The 12,162-nt window shown below is 42.6% G+C and overlaps 2 protein-coding genes across 4 annotated transcripts in view; both read left to right on the top strand.

The window, feature by feature from the left end:
- The first annotated feature begins 1,668 nt into the window (after positions 1-1,668).
- Positions 1,669-12,162, top strand: part of ZNF655 (zinc finger protein 655) — a 12,324-nt gene continuing 1,830 nt past the window's right edge. Inside the window, exons 1-3 of one of the 3 annotated variants that reach the window (XM_012731775.1) lie at positions 1,669-1,760; positions 2,716-2,878; positions 11,807-11,911. In XM_012731775.1, coding sequence (XP_012587229.1) covers positions 2,743-2,878; positions 11,807-11,911 — 241 coding nt within the window. In that variant the 5' untranslated portion in view covers positions 1,669-1,760; positions 2,716-2,742. Of the gene's footprint in view, positions 1,761-1,786; positions 1,977-2,715; positions 2,879-4,031; positions 4,111-11,806; positions 11,912-12,162 lie in introns of those variants that run through there. The other 2 variants (XM_012731776.1, XM_012731777.1) reach the window with 2 other exon arrangements.
- The window catches only part of ZSCAN25 (zinc finger and SCAN domain containing 25), a 21,447-nt gene continuing 21,163 nt past the window's right edge, over positions 11,879-12,162 (top strand). Inside the window, exon 1 of the mRNA XM_012731774.1 lies at positions 11,879-11,911. The gene's annotated coding sequence lies outside the window, so the exon portion shown is untranslated. The remainder of the gene's footprint in view (positions 11,912-12,162) is intronic.

Here is a 12,162-nt window from a genome sequence, read left to right as displayed (position 1 = left end):
TGCTGAGGGGAGCAGCGGGCGGGTCAGGAGAGGTCTGCCACGCCATGTGGTCACCTCCGGGGCAGGCGGGGATCGAACTCATACGGAAGTGGCTTTTAGCTTCTCAGTGCTGCGCTTTAACCCGCTGCGCCACCAAGGAGGGCCAAGATACTTCTTTTTATAAAACAGTAACTGAGACCTTGGTGGCTGTGACATGACTCAAGTTCTGAGCCACTCTGGGCACAATGGAAAGGCTTATGAAAGAAACAGCCCCTTGCTACTGCAGCTACCAGGGATGAGGTGATAGTCTGAGCAAACTTCCAAGTTCTGAATAATGTTCTGTTCCTCAGGTTTGACTTTCCTCGATTGAGGTGGTCATTGCTTTCTACTTTCCACTGCTCTTCTTTTTGTGGTTAGTTAGTTTTTTTGTCTCATGGCTCCAATAATCTACTTTCTTGCTTTATCATGGGCTAGCTTGCTAATCAATGGCCCTTCTTGAAGACCGCACATTCTCATAATTTCTTCCTTCACATACTTTTTCATCCTTCCAATGTTCCACATCATCTCTAAGCACATTGTTGTGCATTATATTTCTTTGTCTAAAGTTGCCCTTTCTCCTACTACCCCTCCCTTTTCTACATTAAAGTACCTAAAGGATCTGGAAAAGTAGGTTCTTGAATGCAACTGGCTGGATTTTTTTTAATTGGGTAATGTGTATGGTAGGGACCACAGGGTACTCTAGTCTTTGTCTACTGATCTACCAGCACAAGAAATTGAAAGAAGTGATTATTTTCGGTTTCCAGTACAACGGAACACTGAATGTATCTCCTAGAACCATTCTTTCTTAGAATCAGGACCATAACCCAGCAGACTCTAGGTTTGGAGATAGAAAACAGTAATTCCACCCATGGGTTAGTGGATGTGACAGTAATAGGAACCACTTCTATGTCAACTCCTTGGTTCCTATCTATATAATCTCTGACACAATACCAAATATGTTAGTGTTGCATGTTCAGCAGTATATAAACGGTATCCTGGATAGCTCCTCTGCTTTGCAAGGTGCTGTTTCTTGTACCAACAATTTAGTGGCGTCTGTTCTTTTACTTAAAAGCTACTCACTGAAATGCCATGATAGGTAGTATTTTAAAATTGGGCCCGAAAAATATGATGAGCCACAGCTGCCCTCCTGGGACGTTCCAACAGTGCCTGTCCACCTGCACCAAGCTCTGCCCATCACAGTTCAGGAATGCGGCTCTCTTCCATTCTGCTTCTCCATGCCCCATCTTTCCCCAAGAACCTTAACAGATTTAGAGCCCACGACTTCCTGTCACCAAAGCGCCTTCAATCCTTGCCTGACAGACTTGTCCACAGAAGTTGTATCATTAGGTCTGCAGCCCATGACACGCAGCCAATAGGGCAGCCAGTCACCCCGTGGGGAGTCTCGAAGGTCTACGGGCGCCAGAAAGGGGTCAGCAGGGGCGCGTTCCCAATTCGGGAGCTGTCCAGTCATTATTGATACACCGACGGCCGGCCACCGGGCCAGCAGGTGGGGCAATGAAGTCGGAGAAGGACGTGGGAAAAGCGCATGCGCGGCGCGCACGCTGGGGCCTCATCCGGGGCCTTCTTTGGGCCCGCCCCCGCCCCGGCCGTCGGACTCCGCCTCCGGAAACGCTACCGAGGAGCGCCGGCCCCTGAGCGATCTAGAGCGACCTCCGGAAGGCTCTGGCGACCCAGCCCGCGAGAGTCCGCGACGGGACGGCCGACGGGCCCGCCTCTCTCGGGTGAGTCGCCGGAGGCCGTTCTGGGGTCGCGGCGGCGACGGCGCTTGTTTTGCTTCCCGGAGGAGGAAGAGGCGGTGCCCGACCGGGGCAGGTGGTGGTTTTCTTCCCAGGAGCGCGCTGCGGCCGGGGTTCGAGGGCCTGTTTCCCTTTGAGTCAGCGTTCACCCCGACGCCCAGCCGACTGAGCGGCCGGCCGTCAGCCCGTGACCGTGGCCGGGTGAGCGGGGGCTCAGAGACACGCCTCGCCCTTGGGGCCCGTGTCTTTAGAGACAGTGGGAGGAAGTGGGAGGAGGGCAATGCCGGGCGAGGCCTTCCGAGGACCCGGCGCCAGGGCCCGGGCCCGGCCCCAGGGTGTGGAAGGCACGCAGCCCTGCCGCGTCTTTGGGTTTGAAGGGCACCGCTCGGACCTGTTCGAGTCGCTGGGCCTCTCCGGGTTGGTGTCAGGATTGTGGGGAAAGGCTGCCCACCTAGTCTAGTTAGTGAGGCTCTGACCCCAGAAGAGGGGTTCTGTTACTAGTCAAGGCCGCCGAGCACAGTGTTAGCAAGTTATTCCCAGAGGTCCTCCTTTCAAAAAAGGAAATTAGTAAGGATAACCGTAGCTAGTATATTGCTGTGCGTCCCAATTTAAGCTTTAAAAGAAGCTCGTAAAATTCAGATATTTTAAGCTCTTCACAGAAATCTTTACACTCTTTGTACTGTCTTGAAACAGGTTATGAAATACCACAAGCTCTTGGAGTTCATGTAAATGTGCACACTTGGACCATATGATTTGGTTCTTGACTGTTTGAAACTGACAAATAACTCACTTTTTTCCCTGTTAATTTGGTTGCTTGATCATTATCAGCTTTTGTTGCTGATTGTCTACAGTATGTAAGCTACTTTGTGAAGTCTTGAGGATATAAAAGGGTGGGTTATTTTAACCGATTACAATAATTTCTCCTAATCTCACTCTGCAGTGATGTTCATCGTCTTCCAGAACAGGGATGGAGGAAATTTCAGCCCAGGAAGCAGCAGGAACACCAGGCATCCAGTTTCAGTCTTTGGAGCCACACTCTGAGGGTCTGTCCCCAGAACCTCAGCTCTTACAGGACACAGACATGGAGCAGGGACTCACTGGGGGTAAGACAGCGAGAATACTTATATTCAGGTGAATGGGAGTGCAGAAGGGTTTCTGGTGTGGGAGAGGCCAGGAACTTCAATAAGTAGAAGTAGATGGTCCCAATAGGGAGGCCTGGAAGGGAGGGACATACATGACTCAGTTCAGTTCTGGGCTAGGCCCCTTTATTAAAGACAACCTTTCTTTAATTAGCAGAGTGGTTGTTACTCTTCTCTGGCTGTTTATTCTTTATACAATCTTTATTTCACCCCAATTACCACATCTTAGATCATTTGTAAGATATGCAGCTTTTACCACATCTCACAGTCCTTGCCTTGCTTTCACTTCCTGTTAGATTTAGGGCCTGCCCCTCCCCCATTCCCTTCGGTTAGTTTCTTTTCTCTTTGAAGATGTGAGCTTTGCCACCTGCTGTTCTGTTGCAAATATAATGATTGTGACTAATTTTGATAGCAACCTTTTAATTCTTTGGTTGAACACAAGCTTGTGAGAGTGTATACATAACACCTATGGACCATGTAATAACATTTTTATGCATTTATAGGTAGGTTGATCTGTCTTATACTTTATGCTTTGTGTTACCTTTTATAAGCTCCTTGCCATAATTTCCTTGTAGCCACCCACAGTGCCTTAAGTAACTTGTATGTCAGCAACACAAATGAGTGCCACAGTGTTTAAAGTGCTGTTGGGCATTGTGAGAGTGTGGAAAGGATTGTGAGGAAACATGACCATTCCTTGTTCTAGAGACCTTACACACTGGTTGCAGAGACAGTCCCCATTCACAAAGGAAAGACTTAATAAAGTTTACAGAGCAGTGTCTGGGAATGGGTTGGAAGTATACAAAATAACCATGAACCTAGACAAATCACTACATGTCTGTGCTTTGCCTATACCCTTCCGATATAGGGAATGTCATATACTGAGGATAAAATAATGACATTTCATAATAAAATTCTATATCATGGATCTGAATATGTGTAAGTAGGGCATGCAAATGCTAAGAAGGAGCAGAGTATACACATTCAATATCTGATAAACATTTATTGATTTTACTAGTGTTTCTGTGAGAAAGCATCCCACTGACTCCCTGTTCGGTAAGGGAGCCCTGGGGAAGGACTGCTCTCACTTTTCACTCCTTTCTCCTCCCTCAGCGCCACCTGTTCCCCAGGTGCCTGCTCTTCCCCATGAGGGAAGCCCAGGAGACCAGGCAGCTGCGCTTCTGACAGCCAGGTACCAGGTGAGCTGAGGAACCCTTTGATTTTCCTCAGGGAATATTGCTGCTAATTGAGTGTGGCCCTTCCCTCATCCCATCTGTAAAACCCTGCCTGGAATTTTTTTCAGTAGCAGATCCCAGTTTGGCAGTTGATTTTCATCAGAGACCAGGACTTCACACAAACCACCTTCCCATCTCCCCAGCACCACCAACAACAAACATTGTTCTTTCTTTATCCATAATGCTGTGATGGGTGCTTCTTAGATGCGAAAGGGTTATGGAGCTTCCTCCCTAGATTCTAACCTGTTCTCTCACCTCCCCACCATCAGTGCGTATTGGATACCTTCTTTGTATCATCTCCTTCATTCTTTGGTGGTGATGCTATAGTGGCCTCATTCCATAGAGCAGCCAGGCTGTGTTATTTCAGGAGTTTGTGACATTCGAGGATGTGACTGTGCACCTTACTCGAGAGGAATGGGGATGCCTGGACCCTGTTCAGAGGGATCTCTACAGAGAAGTGATGTTAGAGAATTATGGGAACGTGGTCTCACTGGGTAAGGACTGTCTTTCTTATTATTCAGTTTCCTTGTTAGGGTTTCTTTACTTCCTTGTTTCTGAGTTGGTGTGAGATCTTTGAGAAAGTTGAGAGTGGTTCAGATTCCAAGTTTTAGGACATCTGAATCCTCTAACTTTAAGGTCCTCTCTGGGAGTGGGTTTCCTTTGGGAGTTTCAAGAGGAGATATTCTACTCCTTATGCTCAGCTAATATTCCTGCTTTTGTGGGGCAACTGTTCCCTGGTAGAAGATGGGACTTTGCTTGTGCTTTGCCTAAGTTCTTGCCTTCCGTGTCTTTCCTTATTTAGTAAGAGAGACTGGGCCTACCAACCCACAGGTGCTTTCCTTCCTGTGTCTCAGTATCCATGTATCTGGGAGTTTCCCATTTTCCTTGGAAGGAGAAAGGTTTGTTTGTTTTGGTTTGGTTTTTTTTTTGAAAGAAAGGCTGAATTCTTGTTTCAGGATCTTAAGATCCCTGCATTCAACTCTAAGCAGGCAGAATTTGAGAGATTTCATGGTAAAGGTATGACTCACTGTGAGTACATTTCAGTGAGTCGCCCAGATGGAATCCTAAGTAACCTCACCCAAAGCAACAGCAGTCTTGGATACTGTCCTCACACTCAGGTGGGGTAAATTCTTAACCAGGTCTCGCCTTTGTCATTTGCGTGGTGGAGTATGCAGCTGAGATTACGCAACCTGTTTTCAGTGGGGGTTTGTTGGCCCCCATGATGTGAGCATTGTTCTTCCTCGTTCATTTTTTGCCTTTCTCTGTTTTTCTGCTCTTTTATGTATGTATGTAATTACAGTGCGCACTTGTGTTCTTCTGTGGTGCATATGCACTTTCTCACTCCATGTTGTCTATGCTGCTGGCATCTAAGGTGTGCTCTGTCTTCTTGATTATATTCAGAATTAGCAAGGTCTTATCTGTGGGGACGCAGCCTGCCCACTGGGAAGGTTTTTAGTATGTTTTCCATTCCTGGCTCTTTGATCTTTATAGGCATACTTCTCCGCCTTCCCACCTCCCGGATTCATAATGTGAATTCCTGCCCGGCCCTGAGTCATACCCAGGCAAGTGCTTTCTCTGGAGAAACACTTGCAGTCCTTTCAGCAGGAATCTCCAAGAGATGGCCCAGGTATCGACTTCCCATCGATATTGCTCGCCCCTGCTCGGAAACTCCTTTTCCTCGATTGTAAGATATTAAACTTGATTGATGGAATAGATGCTCCTCAGGATGCTACCAGTATGTGAAATTGCAGCTGTTCAAATGACCTTTGTTAAATTTCTAAAGGGCCAGGGAAGCCCTCCATTGAAACCAGACGCATTTTGAACTCAGTTCATTCAGAAGTCACGGTTGGTGGTCATCTCCTCGTGTTCCGAGAAGCCTGAGTTCAACTTCAGCTCTTCAGTTGTGATTTTTTTCATGTTACGTTAGAGTGTGGAACATGTGCCGTGCCCCTCCTTTTCAGCAGTGGACATGACCTGCCCCTTCTGTTGCCTGACTCTTCTGTGACCCTGTTCTCATCATGTTTATCATTCTAGTCTTCTCCATCCTTCCTTGTGCCTATCTCCAAGGTTCTACCTATATCCCCCTTATTCTTTGTGGTGCTGTACAGATTGGTAAATTTACATAACTTTTCTTGATCAGCAGTTCCTTAGTTATGTCCTTCATGGAGGGGAAAAGGGAGGGCAAGAGTTCAGTCTCTATTTCAGGGTATCAAACTGAATGTATGTTTAATAGCTTTGTAAACTGTAAAGTGATATGTAATTGTAAACTACTGTTAATTTTACCTAATAATTACATAATTTCCAACAGTTATAACCTGTCTACTTTTTGGAGTAAAGAAATTTTAGTCAATCTAATAGCATAGTTTGCTATTAGGTTGAGTTTTATCCCATTTCCTCATTCATTTCTGCACACAAAAGGACATGTACGCACACATGCACATACTGGGTACAGATACAAGAAACCTCCTCAGCTTACTGTTGTAATGAGTCAACAACATCTCCTTAGTAATTATTTTTACAGTTCTTGGGAAGTTATTTGCATATTTGGGGATTCATCAGACTCTACCTAAAATTTAAGTGTCTTCACTTGCTAATTTTTTTTTTTTAAAGATTTATTTATTTATTCATACAGAGCTGGGGTACAGGCCAGAGATGCGGAGGGTGAGAGAATTCACCAGGGACAGAGTGGGGAGCAGAACAGGCAGATCGACGAAGTACACTGCTGAGGGGAGCAGCGGGCGGGTCAGGAGAGGTCTGCCACGCCATGTGGACTCCTCCGGGGCAGGCAGGGATCGAACTCATGTGGAAATGGCTTAAGCTTCTTATTGCATTGCTTTAACCTGCTGCGCCACCAGGGAGGGCCCTCACTTGCTAATTTAGCTTAATGTTTTGTGAAATAAGGACTTCATAATTTAGTTGTTACTTAGCATTTTTACATTTCACCTTTTTCCCATGGCAGTTGCTCTGAGTGATATTTGTCACAGACATCAGAACCAGTTATATGGTTATAAACATACATAGTGTGAATAACTAAGTAAAAGTGAAAAAGCAGGTCAAAAGTAAAAATTTTATAATTTCCAAATCTAAAAGCATACTCTGGTGATAATGAGTGAATTCCTACTTGTAGGACATACCCAGAGGAATCAGTACTGGAGATTAAGATGGGGAAGAGGGCTGGATTACATTTCATATGGGAGAGGCCCAGTTAGATTACAGCACTAGAAACATGCTTACCAAAATCCCAATAAATGATGAGTGAGTTCATAAACAAGGAATGTTTGGCCCATCCCTCCTAATTTTTGAAGTTAATTTTATGAGAACCAACATGATTTTGTATAGAATGTCTTGTGCTGCCACAACTGTTTATTATGTTACTAGGTACTATAGTGGTATGTACCTCATTTAACACTTACCACAAGTGTGAATCTATTTTATTTTAGACCTGTGAGCAGTTATTTTATTTTAGACCTGTTGCCCAGAAGAGTTAAGTAATCCTGTACATTGTCAAGATCTAGATGGAACTCAGATCTGACTTTGAAGCACACATATGTTCTTTTTCACTATTCTTGTGCTTTAGGAGACTTAGTTCCACCACTGATGGTGTTTATTTATATTTGTAGGGGTCTGTATTCTTTTTTTAAAGATTTGTTTATACATGTAGAACTGAGGTATAGGCCAGAGGTGTGGGGGTTGAGAGGACTCACCAGAGACAGCAGGTAACAGAACAGGCAGATCTATTGAAATATACGGCTGAGGGGAGCAGCGGGTGGGTCAGGTGAGGTCTGCCACACCATGTGGGTCAGTTCCCTGGCCAGGGATCAAACTGGTGCTGCAATGGCTGTGATAGCTTCATAGTGCTATACTTTAAACCACTGCACTTTAAACCACTAAGGAGGGCCCTGTATGGGTCTATTCTGATAACAATTCAAAGTGACAGATAAATTGGATAGACAGGCATTAGATTGTACAGTTTGGAAGCACAGCATGCATTCAAGAAGTAATATTGTCTAGAAATACATTCTATTAATAGGGTATATCTATATTAGAATGAGTTGTTAAGGATATATTTTGGTGTGTATGTGTATTTATATTAAAGACCAGGAAGAAAAGCATGAAGATTCCAGATAGCTAAAATCTTAGCACAATTCTGGTATAGTCAGCAAGCCAAATAATGAGGTAAATGTCATGTTTAAAGATCAGAGTGATTTAAAAAAACAAACTGAGCAGACCATCAGTAGTTAAGTTAAAAAACAAAAGATTTTAATTAAAAAATTAAACAGTTGGGCCCTCGCTGGTGGCACAACCGGTTGGAGCACAGCATTATGAAACTATCCAAAGCCACTAAAGCATGAGTTAGATCCCTGGCAGGGGAGGTGACCCATATGGCATGGCAGACATCTCCTGACCCACCAGCAGAGTATTTCAGTACCTGTACCTATTTCAGTATCTACCTACTCCCTGCTCTGTCTCTGGTGAATCTTCACCCCTACACCTCTAGCCTGTACTCCAGCTCTGTACACATAAATAAATAAACCTTTTTTTAAAGTTTAGCAATTTTAGGCAAGTAAAATTTGAAGCACAGGCATATTTTGAAAGCATGGAGTTCTGCCGTAATTTTTTTTTTTAAAGATTTATTTATTCATACAGAACTGGGGTACAGGCCAGAGATGGGGAGGGTGAGAGGATTCACCAGAGACAGAGTGGGGAGCAGAACAGGCAGATCGACGAAGTACACTGCTGAGGGGAGCAGTGGGCGGGTCAGGGGAGGTCTGCCACACCATGTGGGTCACCTCTGGGGCAGGCGGGGATCATACTCATACTGAAGTGGGTTAAGCTTCTTAGTGCTGTGTTTTAACCTGCAGCGCCACCAGGGAGGGTCCAGAGTTCTTCATGCTTATCTGGAACTCTAAATTTAAGAAAAAGACAGTCAAATCAGTGGTAAGAAAAGTCTGCCTAAATGCTTTCTTTGACCCTTATTAGTACACTAGTTTGGAAGGAATATAAACTGTGGAATCAGGCTTGAGTTTTCCTTACTAGCTGTGACACATTGAGCAAATTATTTAAAATGACACTTGTTTTCTTCATCTATAAAACTTGAAAAATAGTGTCTATCTTTCTAGGCTGTGCCAAGGATTAAATTAGGTTATATTTGTAAATGCCTGGTATGGTAGTTACCTAAATGATATTTTAGAAAAGCAGCAAAGGAAGCAGTGATAGACCAAATTTTTAATACAAAAATTTCAGGAGCATGTGCAAATTATTCCTTTATAGTGGATTTTCTGCAAATTGAATATTGCTCAGATTGTTTCCTAGGGGTTTGGATTTTTATTATAAAAAGATTTTCATTTCGGCCCTCCCTGGTGGCGCAGCGGGTTAAAGCACAGCACCGAGAATCTAAAGCCGCTTCCGCATGAGTTCGATTCCCGCCTGCCCCGGAGGTGACCACATGGTGTGGCAGACCTCTCCTGGCCCACCCGCTGCTCCCCTCAGCAGTGTGCTTCGTCGATCTGCCTGTTCTGTTCCCTGCTCTGTCTCTGGTGAAGCCTCTCACCGCCCCTGAGCCTCTGGCCTGTACCCCAGTTCTGTATGCACAAATAAATAAATCTTAAAAAAAAAAAAAAATAAGCAAAAGTATAAAAAAAAAAAAAGATTTTCATTTCTTTGATACTAAATGATGTCTAAATGAATCCTTTTCATTAAAATGTCTGTGACTCCAAATCTGTTGAATCCTGGCTGTCTGAATTGTTCTAGTCAGTGTTTCTTTGTTTCTTTTTTTTCATCTTTTACTGTGTTGTTATTATGTTTGGCCTGCTGTTCTCTTTCTGTACCTATTTTGGAGAACAAGATGGAATTGCATTCTTGATCATTATTTTTTCACTAGTAAATTATTTAAAAGGTCATGTTCTGAAATAAAACTGTCTGGATTTGAGCCCTAACTTCTATAGATAGGACCTTGAGCAATTTAACCTTTCAGAATTATAATTTTCCCATTTGTAAAATAGGCACTATAATAGTTCCTACTTCTTAAGTTATGGTATTAAATGAGTGAAAGCCTGTAAATATCTCAGCATAGTACTTTGTACCTACCAAATTCTTCTGTAAATCTTAACTTAATATTTTGATAATACAGGTGATTTTATTGCTAAAAAAAAATTTTATTTATCATATCTCTGTCTGATAGGAATTTTCTTATACCTTTCTGTATTACCTAAAACATAAGTCAAACCCTTTGTCCCAAAAGAAAATATTTTTGTTATGCTTATATTTAAGTATAGATATGTAGTAAATAGCCAATAGTTGTTTCAGTTATCAAGTATCTAGAAACAGCTTAATGTCACAAAATTAAAATTTATAAATTATGTTCTTGTGAATCTATTTTATATCTTTATGGAGAACCTTAGTAAGTGTCTAAAAAGAGGATTGACTCTATTAATACCCAGCAGAAGTTCAGAAACTCAATAAATGGCTTTCCTGTGTCCTGATCTCCCTGACAGGGAAGTCCAGGTAGCCAGCTGTGGCTCATAATATTTTTCAGACCCAATTTTAAAATACTGGGTATTTGGGACACAAGATTGAGCAGCTCTTATATGAGTAAATCCAAAGAAATGTGAGGTACAAGACACATGGCCATTGGCTCCCAAAGAGTTTATATAGGGATGATAATACCTGAAACCAATTTTTAAAACTATCTATAAACTACTATACAGTAACATATCAGGATAAGAGGAGTAATTTTGTAGGCATTTAAGTGAAGAGAAAGGCAGTTGGAGATGTGGGTCTTGAGCTAGCCCTTGTTTATGTGCTGCTAGAATCTTTCTGGGCTGAACATGTATAAAATCTGCCCCTTTCATACCATAATAGTTCTGTCCCTTCAAAAACAGACTTCCCTTTGCTTTTACTTTTAAAAATATTAGATCCCAGCAGCTATTACACAAACCAAAGAAAGACCAGTTCTTGTGAAGAAGCACTTGTGTTGCCCTTTCTTCATTGTATCATATTATAGTTTATATGTCTCTGCAGTTAGAGTGTAAGGTCCTTGGGGGAGATGCACCTAATCTATGCAACTCTTTATTTTTGTATACTGCATAGAGGAGGCACTCTAAATGCTGACTAAACAAGCGTAAGCTCCTAATGGGCAAGGATGTGGCATATTATTACATTTCTTCATGTGCACTTTAAACAGATTTTTTTCTTGAGATTGGTCCTTGGATTATTTATTCATTTACTAATTATGTTGCTAAAGTTTAGCTTACCATTTACAAATGAATTTTCACTTTTCTCCAGACCTTTGCAGTTATATTTTGGTGACATTTTTTGACCAGATCTAAACTTTGTAGGCCTGGGTTTATACAAAGGTTGATCTATAAGCAGCAGATAAAGATAATAGAGGTCATTTCTGTGAAGACAGTCACACACCTATGCACACATTTCCTTTTCTGAATAATGTTTAAGTGAATACCCTCAAAAGTCACCAACTTTTACCTCTTCACACACCTTTTTCTAGTATGAGCTCCTTACAGAGGATCTTTGCCTTCCTCACTCTCCAGGCTTTCCTAATGTCTTCTAAGAATTTATTTTCTCTCCATTAACCATTTTTTTAAAAAGTTGGCTGGTATAGTATCTGGGGATAAATTGCCACATCCCATTTCTCTATGAGCAGGATTTCCAATTTCCAAGCCTGATGGAATCTTCCAGCTGGAACAGGATCTACAGGTCTTTGATATGGAAACTAAGAATAGAGAAGTCTTAAGAGATGTCTACTCAGGTGAGTAAGGCAAAATCAACCAGATGTAACTAGCAAAATATAATCAAGTTGTTGGCCCAAATTGTAACTTGCTTTAGCAGTCAATAAAGAGCTCTGTCTATATCTCAGAATTGGAGAGCTCCTTAACTTTTCCTTAAAATTTTAGTGTTTACTTTTGTCCCTTGTTTTACAAGTTATATTAGGCCAAGTTACTTAACCTAATTCTTTTGAATTGCTTCCCTATTATTACCTTTGAAATAACTTAATTGGTT

The sequence above is a fragment of the Condylura cristata genome, unplaced genomic scaffold (assembly GCF_000260355.1).
Source record: "Condylura cristata isolate star-nosed mole 26May11 unplaced genomic scaffold, ConCri1.0 scaffold00032, whole genome shotgun sequence".
Classification (NCBI taxonomy): Eukaryota; Metazoa; Chordata; class Mammalia; order Eulipotyphla; family Talpidae; genus Condylura; species Condylura cristata.
Note: the sequence above shows the minus strand (reverse complement) of the source record. Positions and strands in the feature narration are given on the sequence as shown.